The sequence below is a fragment of the Ceratotherium simum genome, chromosome 13, assembly GCF_057802395.1.
Source record: "Ceratotherium simum simum isolate JZ-2026a chromosome 13, ASM5780239v1, whole genome shotgun sequence".
Taxonomy (NCBI): domain Eukaryota; kingdom Metazoa; phylum Chordata; class Mammalia; order Perissodactyla; family Rhinocerotidae; genus Ceratotherium; species Ceratotherium simum.
This window is the reverse complement of record NC_141912.1, coordinates 39,210,029-39,234,680: the sequence shown is the minus strand read 5'-3', so window position 1 is coordinate 39,234,680 and position 24,652 is coordinate 39,210,029. Positions and strand designations below refer to the sequence as shown.

Genomic DNA, 24,652 nt, shown 5'->3' with positions numbered 1-24,652 from the left:
CAATAATTTCATTCCGCAGAATCAGAACCACCAACAAATTCTTAAGTTGATATTGATAAATACCCCAATACTCTCCACCAACCATGCCCTACCTTCTGAAATAGGAAGTTACTGTATAAACATGAAGACCAGTGGTTCCTGACATGCCTTGGGATGGGCAGTGGTGGTGATCACAGGGGAAGAGAACACACAGCAAATGTTACATATATTTTGAAAAGGCTCCCTAAGTGACTATGACTAGCAAAGGGAAACATGGTTACTTGGCATAATTGTATGTCACCCATAACAAGATTTCATATCACTAAAGTCACTCATCAACAAGGAAGGAAAGATGAAAGAGCTCTGAGACTGGTTCCTAGAGTTGAAGATCCATGGGTTTAAGTACCTGGAGATCCCACCTAAGAAGCTCCTTGTTAGTCTACTCCTTGTTAGTCTACTCTTTCCTATACTAAGGTCGTAACAGCAGCAAAACCTAGTAGGTGTAAGACGGGGGGAATATGAAAAAGGGGGAAAAACCAAGTAAGTGTGTTGTTTATGTCAAAGGGCACTTAGTGAAAACCTGCTGTGTGCCACCATGGGTTAGTTTCATGCTTAGGGAGCTTATAATCTTGTTAGGAAGACAAAATTTGTGTAAAGAAAGAAAGAACAGTACATGGCAGCAAAAAAGAGCTGAATGGAAAACGATCAAGTGCCAAAGAATATGAAACAAGTAATAAATGCTAATAAGAAAGAAGGATATTCATCATTGGCTGGCATCACCTGGAAATACTTCCCAAGAATTTGAAAATGAGGCAAGAATAAATTGAAAGTCAGAAAGACCAAAAGAGTAGGGAATTTCAATTGAAAAAATCTTCTAGAAACATTACATTCACCAGAGAAAGCTTAATATACTAAAATTCCAGAGGTCCAAATGGGCAACTATGGCATGAAAATAAGCAACATGGAGAGACAATGAACCGCAGGAAAACCTAATATCGACTCCACATCCTTGAGAACTCTCTGGGCACTGGCTTCTATAGCTCCATAAAATGCTATAGCTTCTGCTTCCATGTGAAGGTTTTTTGTTGTTGTTGTTAATTGAAGCATTCTTATTTCTGGGAAAATATAGGCTTTTCTAAAAAGTCTCAGTTTAAGTCCTATAACTACTCCCTACTTGCTGAGTAATTTGGATAAATGGTCCTCAGTTTCTTTAACAAAAAAATGGGGATAGTAAAATTGCCCATAAACCACAGTGTTGATGAGATCATCTGTACCAAAAGACTTCATCAACTATAAAGCTTTATATTATGTAACATCACTTTTTCTTCCACCAGATTTTATACTCCCAAGGGTCAAGACCCACTATGTCATCTACTCCAGGATCATGACTATGTGGACAGTGGGCATTTAATAGTGTTCATTAAGTGACCACCGCAAGCTGCTTGACCAAATGAGGAGAGTAATGTACATTTTTTAAAAGCTTTTTTTATTGACGTATAACATACAGAGAATAAAATACTAGAATGAAGTACACAAATCTTAAATATATACCCTGAAAGGTTTTAACATATATACACTTGTGTAATGACCATCAGATAAAAATATGAGCACATTTCCAGAATCCAGAAAGTTCAAGGGAGTATTTTAAAAATACAGATTCCCAGGCCCTGACTCTGGAAATTTTGATGCAATAGGTTGTGGTGGGCACAGGAAGAGATTAGAGTACATTTTTAAACCAGCTGAGCACAATGTAAATATTAACAACACAGTTAGTTCCAATCTCTGATAACATTTCCTTTAACTTGCAGCTCAACATCTGGCTAAGATCACTGAGTTCCCACAACACTGTGAACTGCACAGAGCACAAGGGTCAATAACAGCTTAACTACCAGAATACTTTTTTAAAAGGACATAAAATAATTCATCCAGTAAAATTATAAGAGAAGGAATAACTGGTCAAATCAAAACCCTTGAAGAAATTTGGCTAGGACTCATGAATTAACACTCCCACGTTTACAAATGCAGTCTTTACCTCATCTGTAGATTGAGAGTTTATCCTTTCTAAAATTCCTAACGAATGAATTTCTGTATGTTTTGGCAAATATGCAAATAACTTTAAGGCCACCTAGCATATCTCAACATGCATCATCATGAAAGTGTTCTCCAGAGAGCTTGTTAAACTAACAACCCAATCCAATGTATTCACTACATTACAGTAAAGTACAAACAGAACCATAGTTGAGCCAAAACAAATTGACAACAAGAGTAACTGGCCACACACCGACGCACCGCTTCTCCGGCCATGCTGAGGCCGCGTCCCACATACAGCAACTAGAAGGATGTGCAACTATGACATACAACTATCTACTGGGGCTTTGGGGGAAAAAAAAAAAAAGGAGGAGGATTGGCAATAGATGTTAGCTCAGAGCCAGTCTTCCTCAGCAAAAAGGGGAGGATTAGCATAGATGTTAGCTCAGGGCTGATCTTCCTCACAAAAATAAATAAATAAATAAATAAATAAATAAATAAATAAATAAATAAATAAATAAATAAATAAATAAATAAATAAATAAAATAAATTTAAAAAAAGAGTAACTGGCAGTGATAATACATCCCAGCTTTGATAATTGGACAATATTATAAACAGAGAGCTTGGAATTAAGTTTGGTCAGGCAGACTATAACCTATGAAACTCTTTAAAATGCAGAATAGATGCTTGTGAGCACCATATGTATATTCTACACTAATTGTGCTGTCATACAAAATTCCTATATTCTAAGATAAAAGGAGTAGCCACAAGAGATTACAATATCTACCCTTACACAATTAATTCCAAATCAACTCTGTTAAAATGAATGCAGGAAGTTAAGGGTCACTCAAGGGGAACCTTTTCAGTTTTTTGTCCACAACAATAAATATATAACATGGGCCCCATGTGGTTACAGCAAACAAAATAATTTTGAGAGTTGATGGTAAGGGTCAAAGTCAGAGCATCTGCTCCACCAAGGAATGGAGCTGCTTTTTCTTTACCGGGCTTTCTAAGGCCTGAGAGAGGGGCTGGCATATGGTCCCATAAATCACTGTAAACTCTGCTCTTATTTGTGGCCTTTCTTCCTCTTCCTTCCAAGTAGCAGGGTGAACATAGCTCAAAACTGAAGAGCAAGGTGAGGAAGCCTCTTTATGACTGGGTTGTATAGGTGAAGGGGAAAGAGGGAGAGAGAGGGAGGGAGAGGGAGGGAGAGGGAGGGAGAGAGAGAGTTTGGTGGGATCAAGGTTGGCATCAAGGTTGGGCAAATAAATGTATTTCTAAGCACAGAACAATTCAGACCATTACCCTCTAGCCTATATTAGTGGCAACTGAGTTTGGAACAGTAAGTTTTGTGTTTTTAAAAACTAACAAAAAATCATAAAGTTCCTTGCTTAATGAGACAGGCTCTGGGGATTCTGAATCAGATGATATCAAGATTAACTAACCTGAACTTCTAGCCAATCACCATGAGTGCTTTTTGCTTTCTTTTGATAAAACAAATTAAATATCTGAATTTTTTCAAGTTTCTTTATTATCTGGAGATATTTAATAACAGACTATCATTTTTTATTTGATATTACATTCAGAGGACTTTTTCCTAAGTTTCAACAACTCATAGTCTGGAGTTTGCAAGTAAATAATGTCTGTGGTAGCTTGTGGTTTGTGACCAGAAGTCTGAATACTCTGTCTTGTCTTCTGGCGATGCTTCTATTCTTGTATTAAAGGTGTCATACATAATGCAGCACTATGGATCGCATTTGCAATTTCACATGGGAGTCATGAAATGAAATTCTTCAGCTGTATTCCTAACAACTAGAAATCGTTATAGCATTTGCAATAGGGTAGTAGATTTTCTTGGGGAAACAGTACTGATTTCAGCCCTGTAAAGTGGAAGACAGGGGTTAAATCTGCATACTAACTTCACTGTAACCTGCAAAACCAGAAGGACTGAATAGAGGTACCCCATTAACTATCAACATTCACATTTCAAGCCAAAGTAGCAGAATTCTTAAATTTTCTTTTTCAGCCTCCTGTAGAGTTACTAAGCATGTCAAAAAACTCTGAGCTACCATGTAGTAGTCAATTCCATAGACTGGCTGAAGATTATGACTCAAAGAGGAAGTAGAGAACACAGGTTTGGAGGGCAGCTGCATTTAGGCTGGCAATCATCTTAGGCACTCAAAATCTAAGGCTGAGTAAACACAGAAAAATAGTATTTCTCCTTAACCTTGAAAATAGAGATCAACAATCAACCCAGAAAGGTTCTGTTAAAACAGCCTTGATGACTGGTTATTTTTGGCTCCTGGTTCCACTAGCCCTCATTGGCTGCAGTTATACCATGTGCTAAAACACATCAATTAGGAAAAATGAACTGTCAAGGAGCCAGTCAGCTAAAAATTGCCAGAAGCTCAATAATCAAACAAATATTCTACGATCAGCTCTTTTATGGTAACTGGAAAACATTAATATACAAAAATAGCCATTCCTTTTGCAGATTTATAACACTTCAATATTCTTGCTTAATTAACATGACATTTACATAACAGTATCTAATTAATTTCCAACTAAAGGCACTGTGAGCTAATTAGAAATGCATCATCCTTTTTTAACCAGCTTGTCAATTCCACTCTATCATAACCTGCATATTGTTTACCTTTGCAGCATCTCACTTTTGCACACTCACTGTTCAAATGGTAATTTCGGACAACAGATTCAAGGGCTACAGTTCTCCTCTGTCTCCAGAGATCATAATATGGAGAGTTTTTTGATGTGGCGTCTCAAGAAAAAAATCTATGCAACGGACATAGTGAAATAAACTCTACACTGTCTCCTGATGTGGCAATATTAAGAATGTAAAATCATCTTTTAAAAATATTTAAAGAATCTATATTTCTTCAGCAGTAAAGTATTCCCTCTTTAAAAGCCTTCAACATACTTAAAATAGTAAATGGTAATAAATGAATATCAGGTACAGATCAGAATGCACAAGAAAATAAGTCATCTCTTCAGAAAAGAGAACTCTATCCTCCAATCTCACCCTAAACCTGCAATTCATGAATTGTTTTAATCAGGAAGGACATACCTAATCTGTCTACATAATTGAGTTTGAAAAGCACCATCGATTAAAAACAAAGATACATAAAGATATAACGAGTGGGAATCTAAGTTTACAGAAAATCTTCAGCACAAATACTAGCCCTCCCATTTCTCCAAATGAAACTTTCAAATTAAACCATTTACAAAGCTTGTTACAGAATCTAAGTGTTAATCTCTTAGTTAGAAGTTCTAATCCTAACTCATTGCATGACCTCTCACATCACTTAGATCTAAATTAGGAATTTATGAGAAGGGAATTTTCAAAGTGGTTAGAAGCTGCTATTGGTAGCTATCTATTTTGCTCATAAAGGGTTTCTCAACAAAATTTTATTACCATTCTACCCTTACCCCCCTAAATAATTACAGCGCTGGGCAGCCCCACAAATATTTGTGTGTGTGTGTGTGTGTGTGTGTGTGTGTGTGTGTGTGTGTGTGTTCTTAGCCTATTTGCTCAATAGAAATAAAATTAAAAATTCTCCCACACCACCTTCCCCAGGGAACACTACTAGGAGCAAAATGAAATCAGGAATGTTTTGCATTTGCCCAGTACTGACAGACTATTTTACAAGAGAGAGTGGACATCCCTACCGGGACCAGAGGATGTGTTTTGGAAGAAATGCTTTCTCCTGACTCAGCAATGGCCTTAGGGGCCTTAGGGGCAAAGTCTTACTCATCTTGGTATGCTATCTAGCATATCAGGTGTTCAAAATATATTTTTCAGTATTGAATGAAAATGATCCAGGCCAAAAGCAACTATTGGACATACACAGCCATTCAGAAGGGAAATGGAACTATTAACAAATACAGTTGATTTTTATCATATTTACATGTTGATCTAGCACAGTAGTTCTCAAACATTTTGGTCTTGGCACCTTTTTACATTTAAAAGTTATTAAGGACACTAAAGAGCTTTTGTTTATGTGGGTTATATCTAGTGATATTTACCAGATCTGAAATTAAAACCGAAAAAATTTAAGACTATATCTTCATTTAAAATTCATAAAAATAATTACATGTCAACATAAAAACATATTGTTTTATGAAAAATAGCTATACATTTATAAAAAATAATGAGAGCAGCCGGGCTTAAAGGAAGACACTTGGATTTTCATATCTGCATCTGCATTCAATCTGTTGCCATGTATTGTTTATATGAAGCCTGTGAAGAAAACCACCCTCACACAGCTATGTAGTTGGAAAAGGAAGGACCTTGTGGACACCCTTAATGGGTCTTGGGGACCTCTATAGATCCTTGGACCAAACTCTGAGAAACACTAGTATAGAACAAAACAGTGAATCTAAAGATTAATATAATTTCCAATTTCTCTATACTTTCCTCACAGGCCAATTGGCTTATTCTAGTCTTGCAAAGACCAATCGATGCACTAGTATAAATAATATAAAAGGTTTGCCTAATTCCAACAAAATGTTAATATTTAAGTAACTAAAGGCCAGGGATAGTAGAATAAACTCTACAGTCATAATTTCAACCCAGGACATTCTATTTCTGCTACTTATGTAGGAAGAGTAAAAACATGTTTCATGGAACTCTGAGCAGTCAAATTTGTTCAATTTTAGTTTTTCAGACACAATCTCTCATCTAGAACCCTTACAACCAAAACAGAGCTTCCCATATATTAAGATACTGACAAACACCCACCACCAATACTCCAAAATGTGATGAAGTCTAACAGTAATCAACACTTAAATTCTAAGACAGCACCATCTGGGGATCCAAACTAGAATCTTTTCTTAAGAGGTCAAAATATCACCTGGCTAATAAAGTCAGTTCTATTTTTAGACACTTGTTTCTCTCCGTGACAAAGCATATTTAGTATGGGTATGAAATCAGGAGCTGTCACTTCTCCAATTTAGGCTTTTCAGTTCTGACTATTTACAGGCTTAACTAAGGCCCAACTCAGATTTCTATATTTGCATTTTACCATCAACACGAGCATGAATCTTGTACCAACATTACTGGTGAAACCACTCAGTATTAGAAGAGCTTTTATTTTTTTGACATAGTTCAGCTACCAAGAGTGTTTTCATAAATCTTGGCTTGCATGAGCAACTAAAAGGCTCAATGCCTTCCTCAGAAAGGGAAGTAATTTGTGAATGTTCTTCATAAAAGGCTTCCGAGAAAATGGAAAAAGACATCTATTTAGGCCATAGGTATTGCCCCGTGGACATTTAAAAAGAATTTTGAACACAGGTGCCCTTCTTCCCTGACCCTTTGCTGAGCCTCTCCTATGGGTAGCTGTACCACAGCTGGCAACGTGTTCAGAGTTACACTAAATAGAAGGTATCTTAGTCCAACCTTCTTGTTTCACAGAAGTGAACACTAGCAGGTCTTACTAATAGGACCTCTCTTTGCAAATAACAGTTGAAAATGTCACAATCTGAATTATGCAGAGAAGTATTTATATTGATATTTTGCAATTTAAAAAATTCCTTTCCAAGGTGGCATCCTATAGTTTTTATTAAATCTAAAGAATCATCCTTTTGATAAATCAAAAAGTAAAATGGTTTATCAAGTAACAGAGCACATGAATACAAAATGTAAAGTTATATGTAGTCATTTTTTGGCATTGGCAGCTCTAAATTTTTGGAGAGAAGTTCACAAACACAATTAAAATATATTCATGCAAGGTTAAAATAACTACTAATATACCCAAACAGATGCCCCTATTATAATATGATTATTTCAGCCAAACACTTCTGTCATAATAAAGCTTAGATTTAGTTTAAAATCAGCACAGTGTAACCGACGACCTGTATCTATACAAAATAAAAACAATGTATCTATACAAAATAAAAACAATGTAACAACTGCAAAAGGTTAAAGCTGTGTGAAGTGTGGTTGTTCACTGTGACCTTTATTTTCACAGCAAAGTATAGAGCATTTCATTTAATAAGAACATTAAAAAAAAATCTGCATTTACAAAGAGGGGGACAGTGATGATGCTTCAAGAGCTAGCCTGAATATCAATAACTGTATAATCTCATAGGTGCCTGAGGAAATCAGGAAACCAACCTTTCAGACTAGCAGACTTCTTCAGGGATCCTTGAAAATGAGTGTTTCAAGTTTGCTAGTCTTCTCTCTTGCCAAGGGGAATCTTGAAGGGGGAAATTCAAGTGATAAAAGAAACACCTATGAGCAAAAGCTGTTATTTCCAAGAAGCAGGTGGCTATTTGCACAGTTAAAAAAAAAAAAAAAAAGTGTCTCCCATTATTCTAAAAGCTCTGTTAAGAGATGAATTGTCACCACAAAACGACAACCAAATTTCAAAATTTGGTAGGGAAACTACCTTTTTGAGTTGCCTCATCTTGAGGTTACTGAATGGCATAGAAAATAATAAAAGAATATTAAGTAGCTATTCAAAACAGGTTCAGGCAATGAGAAGCCTCTTTTTAATGTATCAAAACACATGAAGTAAGTTTCCTAAAGTAAGAAAAATTAGAAAAATTTTCTAAATATTTAAATCACTAAGCATTTACTGAGTACTGCCTTGCCAAGCACTGTGCTGGCTGCTCTGGGGCAGAGCAAAGCAGCATAAAATAAGGTCTCTGCTAATTTTGGGTTTAGCCTCTAAACTGGTACAGAGAGATGACATTCTCATGTCAAACCAAGACAATATGTGATTAGATATTACAAGTAGGAAGTAGAGGAATTCCTTGGAGGAAGCAATCAGCATGGATGAAATGGTTTTAAGGTGGGTTTCCAAGAGCATGAATAAAAATATACTATGAGTACCCCCATGTTTTCTGGGGACAAAAGGAACTGGTTTAGTTCAGAGCTGAGCATTAGTGCTGGGAAGCGTAGCAAGGTCAGATACAATGAGGGTCCAGATTATGGGGGAGAATGGCTGATACAAGATTAAGAATCTGGATGACCAAATAGGCAGTGATGAGTCAATGAAAGAATTGCCTTTTCTGTTTAACATGATATCAATGGGAGATTTTATCTGACAAGTTTATGGACTAGGGCAAGATTAGAAGCAAGAATCGTCTAAAGATTATGGCTGTAATCCTATGAAAGCACAACAGTAGCAGTGACAACTTCCCAGACCTTTAATATTTCTCCACTGAACTAACTAGAGGATCATAAACAATGACGATTAGGAAATATAAATAATATCAGAGTAATTAAAAATAAGACTTAGTTTGTGTACTTGGTACAATACATACTGTAAAATTAAAAGCACCTTTAATACAAGAAATTTAAAAGATAACAGTATTATGCATAATTTTATTGCAATAAATTTAGAAATCTAGATGAAATGGATGTTTTAATAATAATATTAATTGCCGAAATTGAATTTAAATGAGGTAGAAAACATAAACAGTCCAATATCAGATATCAGGCCAATCAGTTTTTGAATAAGTTCTTCAAGCTTTCAAAGAATAGATATGTTACATAATATTAGAACATAAGACGGCTGGTAGAGTACAGGAAAAGAAAAGTTAAAGAAGAAATCCATATGACCATCTCAATAGATGCTGAAAAAGCTTTTTATAAAATTTAACACTCCATGGGCCGGCCCCGTGGCTTGGTGGTTAAGTGCACGCACTCCGATGCTGGCGGCCCGGGTTCGGATCCCGGGTGCGCACCGAGGCACCACTTCTCCGTTCATCCTGGGGCCGAGTCCCACATACAGCAACTGGAAGGATGTGCAGCTATGACATACAACTATCTACTGGGGCTTTGGGGGGAAAAAATAAATAAATAAAATCTTTAAAATTTAACACTCCTCTCTGATGAAAAAAAATTAGCAAGCTATAAATAGAAGTTTCCTTAACCTGATAAATAATATCTACAAGAAACCTATAGCAAATATGATATTTGTAAAATATTACTAGAAGTAGTCTCATTAGAGTTAGGAATGAGAAGAAAACCATATAAAAATGTAAACAGGGGGCCAGCCCCACGGCATAGTGGTTAAGTGCGCTCTGCTGCTGGCAGCCCGGGTTCGGATCCAGGGCGCACATCCATGCACCACTTGTCAGGCCATGCTGCAGCGGCATCCCATATAAAGTGGAAGAAGATAGGCACAGTAGCCCAGGGCCAGTCTTCCTCAGCAAAAAGAGGAGGATTCGCATGGATGTTAGCTCAGGGCTGAATGTTCCTCACCAAAAAAAAAAAAAAGTAAAGAAGAAATTCTAGCAAGAAATGTATAAGGCTTATATCATTTTTTAATATATCTTTCTCAAGAATATCCAAGAAAGTTTGAATAAATTAAGATAAACAATATTCCTATATGAGAAGCCCCAATAGTGTATTAAAATGTCAATTATTCCCAAATAAATTTATATATTCAATGTAATCCCAATCAAAATCATGCTGTAATGTTTAACAGAATTTGACAAGCTGACTATAAAATTCATCAAGAAGAGAAAATATGAAAGAATAGCCAACAAAATTTAGAAGCAGAAAAACTAAAGGGGATTAGCTCTATCAGATATCAAAACATACCACAAAGCTATATTCCAGTCTCAGGAATACACAAGTAGACCAATGGAACAAAATAAAAGAGCCTAAAAACAGATCTATGTTTATATAATAATAATGGCATTTCAAACCAGGCCTAAATAAATGGTTTTGAGATAATCAGTTATCCATTTAGAAAAATAATAATAAATCCCTGTATCTCATACCATATATAAATTCCAGATGGATTCAAGAGCTAAATATAGAAAAAGATAAACTATAAAAGTATTATAAATACATAAAAAAATATTTTTATAACCCTGTGATGGAGAAATCTTTCTAAGAAAGACACAAACGTAGAAGACAAAAGACAATAGACTTGAATTTAAAAATTTGTAAATTTTCTAATGGAATACAAGGCACCCAAATCAAAATTAAAAGCCAAGTGACATACCAGAAGAAAATATTTGCAAGATATGTAACAAAGATTTATTATCCAGGATATATAAGGAGTTCCTACAAATCAGTAAGAAAAGGATGGCTAATAAAAAAATAAATAAGCAAAGAATACGGATTAGGCAAATCACTGGAGACATAAATAGCTAATAAACATATAAAGCAGTGCTCAATCTCACTATCAGGAGAGGTCAGGAGAAGGCAAGTTAAAATGAATTATTCTATTGCCTATTGCCAAAAAAAAAGGAAAGGAATACTTACCACTGGTAAAAGTATGGGAAACACTCTCAAACACTATTCTTGGGAATATAAAGTGGTAATGTCATTTTGGAAATTAATTTGGCCATGTATAACAAAATTTAAAATACACATATTCTCTGACTTGTTAGTTCCTCTTCCATGTGTTTATCACTGAAAAATGACACATGTGCCACTAGTCTCATTCAAAAATGTTTACTTCACATGGCTTATGGTAGTGAAATATTAGAAACAGCCTCAAGAGAAAAGGGAAAAAAAATAATACGGAACAGGCATATGGAATAATATGGAATATCAGAAACAGCCTCAAGAGTAAAGGAAAAATATAATAATATGGAATACTATGGAATAATAATATGGAATATGGAATTAGGCAGATCTCTGTGTGCTGACCTGGAAAGATCTTTAGTACATATTGTTAAATAAAAAAACAAGTTATAAAACAATATGTATAGTATGTTCTCATTTGCATAAAAATAAAGAAAACCTTGTATGTAAGTAAACATATATATAACTGCATAAAAAAGAATATATAACTCAAAATGAATAAACAGTGGTTATCTCTGGAAACCACAGGTTGGGCTGGGGTGGAGGTATTAAAGGAGTATTTTCACCTCCTATTCTATATAAACCTGTATAGTCTTTGCTTTACTTGTTACTTAAAAAGTAGGATTAGGGAGCTGGCCTGGTGGTGTGTGGTTAAATTCGCACACTCCACTTTGGTGGCCCAGAGCTCGCAGATTCAGATCCCAGGTGCAGACCTATGCACTGCTTATCAAGCTATGCTGTGGTAGGCATCCCACATATAAAGTAGAGGAAGATGGGCATGGATGTTAGCCCAGGGCCAATCTTCCTCAGCAAAAAATGAGGACTGGCAACAGATGTTAGCTCAGGGCTAATCTTCCTCACCAAAAATATATATATATATATTTATAGGATTAAAATTTAAGGAAAAGAAAAAAAGAAGCCAGCAAATGAGTAATTTAAGAATCATGATTTTGCTTTAATCTGGTCTTTATTTTGACTACAAGTTGAAGGTCAGATGACACTACAAGTGCTTGAAGAAGTTCTGACCCAGCTAACATTATGGAATAGAAATAATTTCCAAAAGAAAACACTGCTAAACTGTCAAGTCCCTCTGCATTGTGACAAAGATTAATTTATTTTTTTATTTATTTTTTTTTTTTTAAAGATTTTTTTTTTTTTTTATTTATTCAGTTTTCCCCCCCAAAGCCCCAGTAGATAGTTGTATGTCATAGGTTCACATCCTTCTAGTTGCTGTACGTGGGACTCGGCCTCACGTTGGACGGAGAAGTGGTGCCTCAGGGCGCTCCCGGGATCCGAACCCGGGCCGCCAGCATCAGAGCGCGCGCACTTAACCGCTAAGCCACGGAGCCGGCCCCAAAGATTAATTTAATGATCCCATACATTGATTCCTGGTGACTTACAGCCATTCAATTCAATACTGCATATAAGTGTACACTATCATACTATACTACAAAGTATCAATCTTTTTAGAACACAGTCCTAATAAGAGCAGCATGCTTTACAGAATGAGCTTCGGGATAGATAAGTGCACAGAAAAAAAATACTTTTAAATTAAAATCAAAAGAGACATTTAAAGTTTGGGCATTCTTCATTATGGGAAAGAATCTTCCACTTGGAGACTATTATATATCAGAAAAGCTCCATCTGTTGTATAATTATCTCTGATAAACGGCCTGATGTTTCGAGCTTCATTAGAGAAAAGGGAAGAGCAAGACATACATAGAGAATTGTAAATAAATCTCCCCACCATATTTCACTTAAAACCAGCCCAGCAGGAAGTCATAAAATATTTTTTAATAGGTAATATTTTCTAAATGTTCTACTAGAATAAGCCAGCCTGTTTGCCCAATATCTGGTCTTCTGAAGCAGGCCTAGTCTGAAAAAGGGAAAACTAGTTTCATTTAGGGATTATTAGCAATTTAATTGGTAAAACAAATAAAAAGTTTAGTCACTTGATGGCAGTGATGTTAGTTTTCCAGGGGACAGATAAGGGCTTGTCAGACAGGAATGAAGACTAGTCGCCAACAGAGCCCATTGCATGTTCAAAGATCCAAGGGCAGTCTAGCAACGACATCTGTTAAAATGCACCAACATTTTATTTTTTAAATGCCTGGGGGAGCTAAGGTATCACCAGGAACCAGTTTCTAAGGCAACAATGGAAATCTCTTTGTTCAACCAAATTAATTTAACCACAAATAAAGAATGTTCTCGAACTTCTATTTGGGGACTCACTGTCATATTAAAGGAAAATCCTGCCAGCACTTAGAAATGAAGCTTTAATCATCAAAAATCTTCACTAACATTTCAGTTAGTATGATTCTCACTTTTTCTGTATATCTTCTTTTGGCTACAACAAAAGTATCTCTTGGGTAGAGGCAGTAGAGAAGAACAGGAAAAAACTGGAGCATTATGGATGAAAAACGCCCAGGGCTGAGTTCTAGCCATCATGTCACTCACGGCAGGTCACCACGCAAACCTTTTTCTGATTTGTAGGAGAGGAAGGAAAATAGCTGTCCAGCCTGTGTGGCAAACTGTCAGGATGATCCCAGGAAAATAACGTCTGTTAAAGTGCTTTGTACAACTGTGGTTGGCAACTTTACAGTGGTTCTGTAAAGGACCACCGGGTCTCTGTAGCAACTACCCGATTCTGCTGTTGTAGTGCAGAAGAGCCACAGACAATACACAGATGAATGAGCATGGTTGTGTTCTAATAAAATTTTATTTATGAAGATTAAAATTTGAATTTCATGTAATTTTCACATGTCACAAAATACTGTTCTTTTTATTTTTTTCAATCACTTAAAATCATTCTTAGCTTGTGGGCCATACAAAAACAGGTAAAGGTCCAGATTTGGCCCAGGCCTGTAGTTTCCCAACTCCTCTTGTAAACTATAGTTTTAAACATGTGTTGGTTGCTGTTTACTTCTTGGTATGTGCCTCTATAGAGCTTAGGAGAATGTTCTGTATGAAGTGGGCCCTCTCTAACTGATAGATTAGAAGGTCAGAATATTTGAAAACAAACCCATTTCTTGCCATTACTCTGCCTTAGTAGCAGGTGTCAGTTCTTTTCCTCTCCTGACTAGAAAGAAACAGACAAGCCAACTCTCCTCCAACACCTCAATTTCCATCCAATATGTAGTGGCACTGGGGAGAAAAAAAGCAAACACAAAACCTTGGTAGGCATGTACATTCTAAGGCTCCCAAACCAGTCATAAGTAGGGATGCCCAGGCCTTTAAGAGCATAACAGGAAAGCTGATTTATAGAAGAGATAAAGGAAAAGGCATTTTCTCATCGTTTAAGTCCAATCTGGTAAAACTCTGACTTAAGCTGATCAGTCAACTACCATCATTTAAAAACAACTGGTTTCAGTGTTCTATCTACAGCTGACATAATCCTTTCTCTCTTCAAAAGTTGGGTTTATCACACTTTATCTCCTCTATGAAAAACCCGGAAATAGGGACAACAGTAAATAGGTAGTAGCAAAAGCAGAAAGAAATGTTATTTTGTTCTGTCTGTGCAACAACACCTCTTCCTCTGTAGTTTACATTTGTATGCAACGTCCTTTATTCTACAAATCACTATAGAGAAGGCAGCTATGTGGTGTGGGGCTGGAGAGCCAGGATACTCTGTGATCTTGGGCAAGATACTGAATCATCCTGTGCCTCCATTTCCACATCTGTGAAACAGATATGTTAATAGTACTCAAATCTTACAGCGTAATTATGAAGATGAAGTAGGTTAATATGGATAAAGTATTTGGAATAGTGCCTAGTACTTAATGAGTACTCTAATGTTAGCTGTTACCATTATTATAGCATTTAAATGCTGTGGCAAGTCTTTTGGTCACTATTTGAATTTTGTTTCCTCTGTTTTTTGAAAATGTTTCCAATGGCTCAAGGTCCATGGACTCTTCCGCAGACACACACAGGATGGGAGAGGAAGAGAGGTGTACGTGTTCAGACAAAGAAATATCACTTGGAGCTTTGGGATATGTTTTATTTGACCTTCCGTCAGGTGTTGTAAGAAATTCTTTTGGATAAAAATCTGTCCTGTTTCTCTGCTTTACACACTCTTGTCAATTGTTCTTACTCTATCTGCAGTCTTTTCAAAACAGCACTAAGGTACCCAGACTCTCACCATCTTCCTGATCATATATTTAACAGTGAGAAGTAGAAAGCAGATATAAGCAATACTTACTCCCTTGATTATTAGGAAAAAAGTAAAACCTTTTTTCAAGTCCCAACGAAGACAGAGCACTTCCAGTTCTACACAATAACAATGGATCCATAACTAGTGTATAGTTTACAAACTATGTAGTACTTGGATTTGGAATCCCAAACCCATTTCCCAGTAACTCCCACACCCTACTTCTCCATACCTTGCTAGGGAAAGCTAAGAAGGACCAACAGATAAAATTCTGGTCCCTTGAGGATTACTTATAGTAAAAGATCAATATAAGTAATCCCCTACTGCCTCTTCCTCCATCTTTCTTCTCCTAGGTAGTTCACAGCTGAAGAAAATTGCAAGGTGTCAATGGATCACATTGTCTAATCTCACCTGGGTCTTCACTGCTACTCGGCAATCACTTAAATTATCTCATGTTGATTTATAACGCATCCGCCCTGACACCTTTGACAGCTTTAACAAACCTTTCTTATTTTTCTCATCTCTATATCCTTCACCCACAAACCAGGTACACACCTCCTCACTCTAGCATAGTTTTCAACCTAGGTGAGGTAGCAAAACCCACCTGAGAAAGCTTTTGCAAATGATATGCTTATTAACCACCACTCCTGCTGCTGCCTCCCATTCACCCCCAAATTCTGATGCACCTGTTTGGGAGAACAAGCCAGAATCTCAGGGAGAGGCATATATATTTAAAAAGGTGACCTCCTCGTGAGTAGAGACCTAATCTTACTCATTTCCGTACCCAGCACTTAATCTAGTGCCTAACATATAGTAGGCTCTCAGCAAAGAGTGCTAAATGAAGATACAAACCACTGAAACAGTTTATTAAATCCATCTCATGACCACCAAATCCAAATGTCCAGTTGACAGTCTCTGCAGCATCTTCACAACGTTGAGGCAATATACTACAGTGGCTGAAAGCATAGGCTCTGGAGCCAAATGAGTAGGTTAGAATGTGAGCTACACTGCAAAGCAGGAGCTCTGCAACTTTGGGCAGAAGCTACTGAACCTCTCTATGCTTCAACTTGCTCATCTGTAAAAAAAAAAGGATAATAAAAGCATCTACCTCATAGGGTATTGTGAAAACTACATCTTAGTACATGTAAAGACCTTAGAAGAGTGCTTAGAATATAGCCAACACTTTATAAACGTGAGCTAATATTTTCAATATTATTACTAAAGCCCACATCATAAGTTGAAATTTGTTTCTTGGCTTTTGTGACTTCGCCCACTATCACTCTCCTCCTCTCTGACTTCTTCAGTTGTGTCCTCTGTTTTGGTGTCACTCACTGCTTTTCTTTGCTCTCACCCTTGGCAATCTCATTTAACCCCTCAGCCTTCACCTATCATCTCCATGTGGATGAAGCTGACTTTGACTTCTCTCCAACTCATACTGCCCAGTTGAACACTTAAATCATTGTCATATCTCTGATTAGCAAATCTCATTTCCCCAGATCTGTGAAAACCCAAGGATTACAATAACAAGCCCCAAAAGAATTAGGATATAAAATTAGCTTCACAGAGTTTAACATGAAGATGAACAGACAATGGTGTAAAGCAGTGATGTCACCAGAAAGCAAATGGATCTGAAGCTAGCAGAGTTAGACATCCTTAATCAGACTGAAGGTATTTATATATCAAAAGAAAAAACATGGCAGTCTACAGGGGCCTAGACTGGCAAGCTGTGGAAACACAGGAAGTATTGTGTCCCAGGGGCTCCAGACTTCAGGGTAGGTCTAAGCCCAGGCAGAGGAAAAGGAAAAGGGTATATAGATGGAATCTTGCACTGAATGCAAGATCTTTCCTATATGTCCTTAGAGTGCATCTGACAATCAGCCTGACTCAATTAAAAGTTCACTTCACCTAACTCCACTTGTTCTGAGTCCATGCTTTGCCTTTTGCTATATAAATCCTTGTTATGGGTTGGCTTCCCAAAAAAGGTCTGCCTCCAGAGAAAATGTCTGTCACATGGATATATTTTTATTTCCAATCCCTGTTACAAGGATTTTTCATGATGAATTAATAAAGTAACTTTTGGTTATGATTTGAGTTTCCACATAACTTAATTACAGAGAGAAAATGCTAATCTTGCCACCATGAATATTTCTATTCTCTGGGGCAGTTATATTTCACATTGTGAATTAACTTATAAGCATGGATTCTGAAGCCAAATGCCTGAATCTGAATCCTGGTTCTGGTATCTGCCATTTTGTGATCACAGGCAAATTCCTTGATCTCCTTGTGCCTGTTTCTCTATCTACAGAATGGAGATAATGATAGTATCTACCTCCTTGCCTTGTCATGAGGAATAAAAGAGAAAATATACAAAACATATAGAAGAATGTCTTGCATATAAAGCGCTCAATAAATGGTAACTATTGTTATCTCAGTCTCACATGCATTGTGGCTGCTCAAATTGGTTTGTTGTGGCCTGATCCTGGTATGTGCTGATCCAATCAGATGCGGTTCCATCACATGAGATCCTGACCAGCTCCAACCTTTCCCTTAGACAAGGAGTTCTTAATCTAAGGGCCATAGTGAGCTTTAAAAACATTTTATTCAAAATTGAGCATAAATGGATTGTGCAGTATGTATTTTTCTGAGACATGAAGCCATAGTTTTCATTAGCTCCTCGATAAGTACATGACCCCCAACAGATGTTTAAAATTAAAACAACATTACCACTTAACATTACCACTACGATTTTCATCTTTTTTTATCCTCTTAAATGATTTCTACCCCTTCCCCTGGGCCTCTATTCAATAAGTTACAATATTTAAAAAATCCTCTCTTTGCAATGTTATTCTAGTATAGTCCTTCCCATTTTCAATACTGTCAGGTTACCTCTCCAAAAGAACAAGCCTTTATGACTTCACCATAATCTTCCTTTCCAGCCTTGTCCTCCACAAATGGCCCTAAAGGAGTCACTTGCCATTGCAGAACTCCACGCAGCTTTCTTCCATAGCTCATTCTACTCTGTCTAGAATGTCTTTTCACCACCTTGTGTCTGTCTTCAACACTACTTTCTCCAGTAAACCAACACCCTTCTTAAACAGTCACTGACTTTAATACACAAGAAAGGGGCCGGCCCCATGGCATAGTGGTTAAGTGCGTGTGCTCCACTGCTGGCGACCCGGGTTCAGATCCCGGGCGCGCACCGATGCACCGCTTGTCAGGCAATGCTTTGGCAGCGTCCCATATAAAGTGGAGGAAGATCGCCACAGATGTTAGCTCAGGGCCAGTCTTCCTCAGCAAAAAGAGAAGGAATGGCAGATATTAGCTCAGGGCTGATCTTCCTCACACACACACAAAAAAAACATAAGAAAGACCATTAAAATGGGTGCATACAACCATGTATCAGGGTTTCTCAACCTTGGCATTACTAACATGTCAGGCTGGATATTCCTTGTTGTGAAGGGCTGCCCTATGCAGTATAGGATGTTTAGCAGCGTGGCGGAGGGGGGATGCAAAATTATTCCTGGTTGAAAACCACTAATATAACAAATATGTTTATTTTCCCCTGGTAAATAGTAAATTCTTTGAGGACAGGGACTATGGCCTTCTTCTTTTTGTGTGTGTGTGTGTGTGAGGAAGGTTAGCCCTGAGCTAACATCTGTTGCCAATCCTCCTCTTTTTGCTGAGGAAGACTGGCCTTGGGCTAACATCTGTGCCCATCTTCCTCTACTTTCTATGGGACACCGCCACAGCATGGCTTGACAAGCGGTGCGTCGGTGTGCGCCTGGGATCCGAACCTGCGAACCCCGGGCCGCCACAGCAGAACGCAGGCACTTAACCACTAAGCCATCAGGCCAGCCCCTGGCCTTCTTTACTTTTATATTCTCAATTTTACCTAGTATCGTGGTTTATGATAGGTTTAGATAAATATTTTTTCTCTGATAGTCTTTCCAAAGTTAGTAGACAGAACATTCTAACCTACCATAATCCAAAGATTTCTAGATATTCATTAAATTGTCTAGATATTCATTAAATTTTAAACACCAAACTTCAACCTGTTAAGTAAAGCTTTTTAAAGGCAAAAACTGCTGTGTCATAACATCTCTATAATTTTTAACAAATGCTGTCAGTTATATTTGTGCCCTAAAGGAGATAGTTATAGTATTATAAAGATTAAGTGGACAATGGCCTTCCATATCACATACATGATAATAGTATTCTACCACTGGGGGCTTACAGAAGAGTAACAGAAACCATCTCCTCCTCCCTTCAAATACCCTATATTCTATGAAGTATATAGTGTTACTGTCTCAGTTAATTGCCTAGAAACATTCAAGGCCCAGTTAGTGACAGAAGTAAGGTTTCAATCCAAGGTTCCCAAGTCAGGGGTAAATTCCCTATACCAGTGGTTTTCAACACTTGCTGCACATTAGAATTCTCTGCAGAGCTAAAAAGAACAGATTCCTGGGCCTCCCTCCACACCAATTAAATTAGACTCAGGGAATGATGCTGAAAATTAAAATTGTTTTAAAAATCCCTAGTGGATTCTAATTTGCAGCCAGAGCTGAGAACCACTGCCCTAGACTGGTTCAAAACCTCATTTACTTTAACATTTAACATAAGAAGCTACCTTTTAAGAAGACCTTAAGCTCTATGGAATGGGTGAAACTTATTCTCCAACTTACTGACTTGGGCCTATATTAAACTCGAATTAAAAGATCTGCTATCTTTTTTTCTGGGACAAGGCATTACCAAGAAGCTCATGATATAATTCTTGGGCTGCTTTCTCTATCACTTCACAGGATCTGGGCACTTACACTCCTCTTTACTTGGTGAAGTTACATTCAGTTCTGTCGGAAGCGGCTGCTGGCTGGGACTAAGAGTTGGCGTGGTTATCGAGGTATTGTTGTTGTCACTGGTGGTCTCTTCAGAAAACAAATCTGATTGGCTGTTACTTGTACTTGGAGTGGAATCGTCATCTGGTTGTTTCTTTTGAAAATCTAAAGAGAAAGAGTGCGAAAACCAGATTAAGGAGCTCACAATCTTCTTGGGTTATTAGAAAACAATGAAAGTTAGTATAAAAATGAAATGTAATAGCAGCAATAATAAAGACTAATTTGGGTGAGTAAAAGATGGAAGTAAGGGGCCGGCCTGGTGGTGCAAGCGGTTAAGTGCCCGTGCTCTGCTGCAGCGGCCAGGGGTTCGCTGGTTCGGATCCCGGGTGCGCATCAACACACTGCTTGTCAAGCCATGCTGTGGCGGCGTCCCATATAAAGTGGAGGAAGATGGGCATGGATGTTAGCCCAGGGCCGGTCTTCCTCAGCAAAAAGAGGAGGACTGGCAGATGTTAGCTCAGGGCCGATCTTCCTCACAAAAAGAAAAAAAAAAAAAAAAGGAAGTAAAATAACTGGTCAAAAACATAACAATGGTGGAGGGTGACTGGAATTAAAGCTTTCTAAGGTCTTTATATTGTTCAGAAGAACAGTAAACATACTGATTTTAACAAAACACTTTACAAAGCCAAATGAATGTTAAAATTTTAAGGGTAATCAGTAGAAGGAATAAAGGAATAAAGACAAGTTGTTCAAACCAACGGAGGACAAGTAAGAAGAAAAAAAAGCAGAGAACAAAGCAGGGTAAATAGAAAAGATGGCAGAAATAAGTACAGATGTATCAGTAATGGTAATAAATGTAAACAGACTAAGCTTAGCAGTTAAAAGACGAAAAATTCAGATTGAATAAACAAAGTCCTATTCTATGCAGTTTACAAGAGACATACTAAAAACAAACATGAGGATAAAGAAAACTTTAAAGTATATTTTAAAAAAACCAGCAAATACACATGATTAAAAAGCCAGTAATAGCTATAGTATTGTCAGAAAATGTAAACTTTAAGACAAAAAGTGTTTTAGAGATAAAGAGGATCATTATCTAATAGTAAAAAAAAAAAAAGGATTTACCAGAAGATAAAACAATTCTAAACCTGTATGCAGCTAATAACAAAGCCTCAAAATATGTAAAGCAAAGATGATTGTATTTACAGGAAACAAATTTACTATCATAATGGGAAGATTTTAATATACCTGTCTCAGACAAAATAATTAGCAAAATTAGAGAAGATTAATAAGCATACATGGACTCATTACCCAACAATTAGATAATCAATTATTTTCAAACACATGTGGAATATTTATAAAAACTGACTAAAACTTGGCTAAACCTTGACCACACATTAGGCTATAAAGCAAAAGTCTCAAGAGATGCCACAAAATTAGTAAGATACAGACATTATTAGCTGACCACAGAGCAATTAAGTTAAAAATTGACAACAAAAAATTCTATATATTTGGACATTTTAAAAATACACTTTAAACTCATGGGTCAAATCAGAAATTATAAAATTATAAAATATTTATAATTAAATGATAATGAAATGACTACTTGTCAATATCCAGTAAAGATAAAGACGCACATACATTACCTATACCCCAGTCATTTCAGTCCCAGGTATATGCCTGAGAGAAACTCAACACACATGTACAAGGATGTTAATTCTATATTGTTTGTAATAGTAAAAAGTCAGAAACAACCTAAAAGTCCATAAATTGCAATAAATTCAAACAATGGAATAATGTACATAATAAAAACAAATAACTATTGCCACATACATCAACATAAATGAAATCTCGAAATCATTATGCTAGGGGCCAGCCCGGTGGCATAGTGGTTAAGTTCAGAGGCTCCACTTTGGTGGACCAGGGTTCAAGGGTTCAGATCGTGGGCTCGGACCTATGCATCACTCATCAAGCCATGCTGAGGCGGTGTTCCACATAGAGCAACTATAAGGATGTACAACTATGACAAACAACTATCTACTGGGGCTTTGGGGAGAAAAAAGGAAAAAAGGAAGAAGATTGGCAACAGATGCTAGCTCAGGGCCAGTCTTCCTCAAAAAAAAAAAAAAGAAGAAGAAGAGTGAAGCCATGTATTAAAAAAAAAAAATCATTACGTTAACAAAAAAGTAAGTCACTAAATAACACAGTAAGATTGTACTTACATAAACGTTAAAAACAGGCGAAACTCAAATAACACATTGTTTAGAAATATGTATGTTTAAATCATAAAAAAAATTAACAAAATTCAAGATAGTAGTTACCTTTAGAGGTTGAGGGAGGGGGATGTGAATGTGCGAGTTATGCAGAAATATTCAAAATTATAGGTAATGTCCACTGACAGAGACTAGATTAGAATGGTATATTCAGGTATATTTATTCATATAATGCAATGCTCTATGGCAGTTAAAAAAAATGAATAAAGCTACAAGTATAACAGAGTAATCTCAAAAACAATGATGAGAGAAAAAAACAAGCTATAGAAGGATATACACAGTATAACAATATTTATATAAAAATTTTAAATATGTAAAAATACCACATATTGTTTATGGATATATAATTACAATATAAAAATATGCGTGGAAATGATACACCAAATTCAGGACAGTGGTTATCTCAGATGGGGGGAGAAACAGGGGTCTTCAATACCCTCTGTAATGTTTTATTTCTTAAAGCTGGTGGTGGCTATATGACTGTTTATTATGTATAGTCTCTGTATGTTTCATTTTAAAAAATCTAATGCTAGTCTACGAAGTACAGATTATACTTTACTACACCAATTCAGAGAAGAAAAAGAAGATTCTGACAATTCCACATAACCTTATCTTTTGATCCACAGAGAAGCTGCAGCTTTTATGCTCTATAACCTCATCATAATCACTGTTTTGACATGTTGCATTTACCACGTGCCAGGCACTGAACTAAATGTTTTATGTATATAACTCATTTACTTTAATCCTCAGGACAACCCTAACAAGGGAGGTATAATTAACACCACTTTATTGATGAAGAAACTGAGGCTCAGAAAATTTAGGTAATTTGTTCCAAGTTAACAGTTAAAAGGATCAGGATTTAAATACAGGTCCATCTGACACCAAAATCCATGGTCTTCAATCACAACAACATATAGAATGGTGAGCACTAAACTGATGCAAGAAAAAGGCCCCCTTGTCAAGTCTTCACCCATTTACAGCACCAATGGTGAGTGCAATGGATTTAGCCAAAGAATCACTAACCTGCTGCGCACACCAGTGATCTAAAGCCTCTACTGCTTCTTTTCTGTGTATTTACTTCTCCTGGCCACTTTCTTATTCTTTAGTGTTTTGACATTTTAAAATAGCTTATTATCTCAATGTTATTTGTACAGCACCTTCAGAGAAAAACGTGCTACATAAATGGAATAAAAATATTGCAATAATCATGCTTCTTTTTTGTCATGTCATTTCACTAGCTCTCCTATGTCAATAATTGTGTTCCTCTGATAACTATCTCTCTACTATTTAATTAGAAACGTTATAAGGCCCTAAAAGAACTGAAACTGAGTCATCATTGTGCCATCTAGCACAATCCCCAATGCCTTGACACAGACACACACACAGACTCACTAGCTCAAGCACAATAATCCTCTAAGGTTAAAGGATGTTGGTGTCTAAAGACAATTACCAGGTTCCACCCACACACATCTCTAGCCCATGCTTGCCATGCTCTGGTACTTTTCTTTCAAAAGTTTTCTTCTGTGAATCTTCATTTGACACAATGTACCTTCTTTTAACCCATCCTCCCACTATGTCTTTTCTGCATCTCAGGCACAGAAAAGGTGTGAAAAAATCATTAGGCTAACAGTCTTCATTACAACCCAAACTGGCTGCACACAAGAGAACTACCAGAAGCTCTACACGTTCTCTGCTTCAATTCAATAAAGAACCCAGGAATCACAGAATTTCACAATCAGAATTAACTTTAAAGATCCAGCTCAACCCTCTCATCTTACAGATAAAGAAAGCAAGAGCCACGAAAGTTAAAGCAATTCACCAGAAATTCAGCGTTAATCCTAAGAGTTTTCTCTTAGGCCAAAGTAAGCAGCTTGTACAATACAAAGAGCTTTAGAGTTGGACTGGATTCAAATCCTGACTTAGCTATTTACTGGGCACATGGCTAAAGCAAACTGTTTAATCTTTCGGAGCCTTGTCTGTAAAATGAAGGGAGGGAGTTATTTTTATCTCTCAGGATAACGTGGATTAAATAAGATAATGTACGTCAAGTATCTGGCACATAGGTATTTAACAAATGACAGTTATTAAAAATAAAATGTAGGGCCA

At 36.8% G+C, this 24,652-nt stretch overlaps 1 protein-coding gene across 3 annotated transcripts in view; it reads right to left on the bottom strand.

Moving 5' to 3' along the window:
• The window catches only part of ZFAND3 (zinc finger AN1-type containing 3), a 330,825-nt gene that overhangs the window by 61,968 nt on the left and 244,205 nt on the right, over positions 1-24,652 (bottom strand). For all 3 annotated transcript variants that reach the window (XM_087438549.1, XM_087438548.1, XM_087438550.1), the window contains exon 3: positions 20,256-20,438. In XM_087438549.1, coding sequence (XP_087294675.1) covers positions 20,256-20,438 — 183 coding nt within the window. The remainder of the gene's footprint in view (positions 1-20,255; positions 20,439-24,652) is intronic.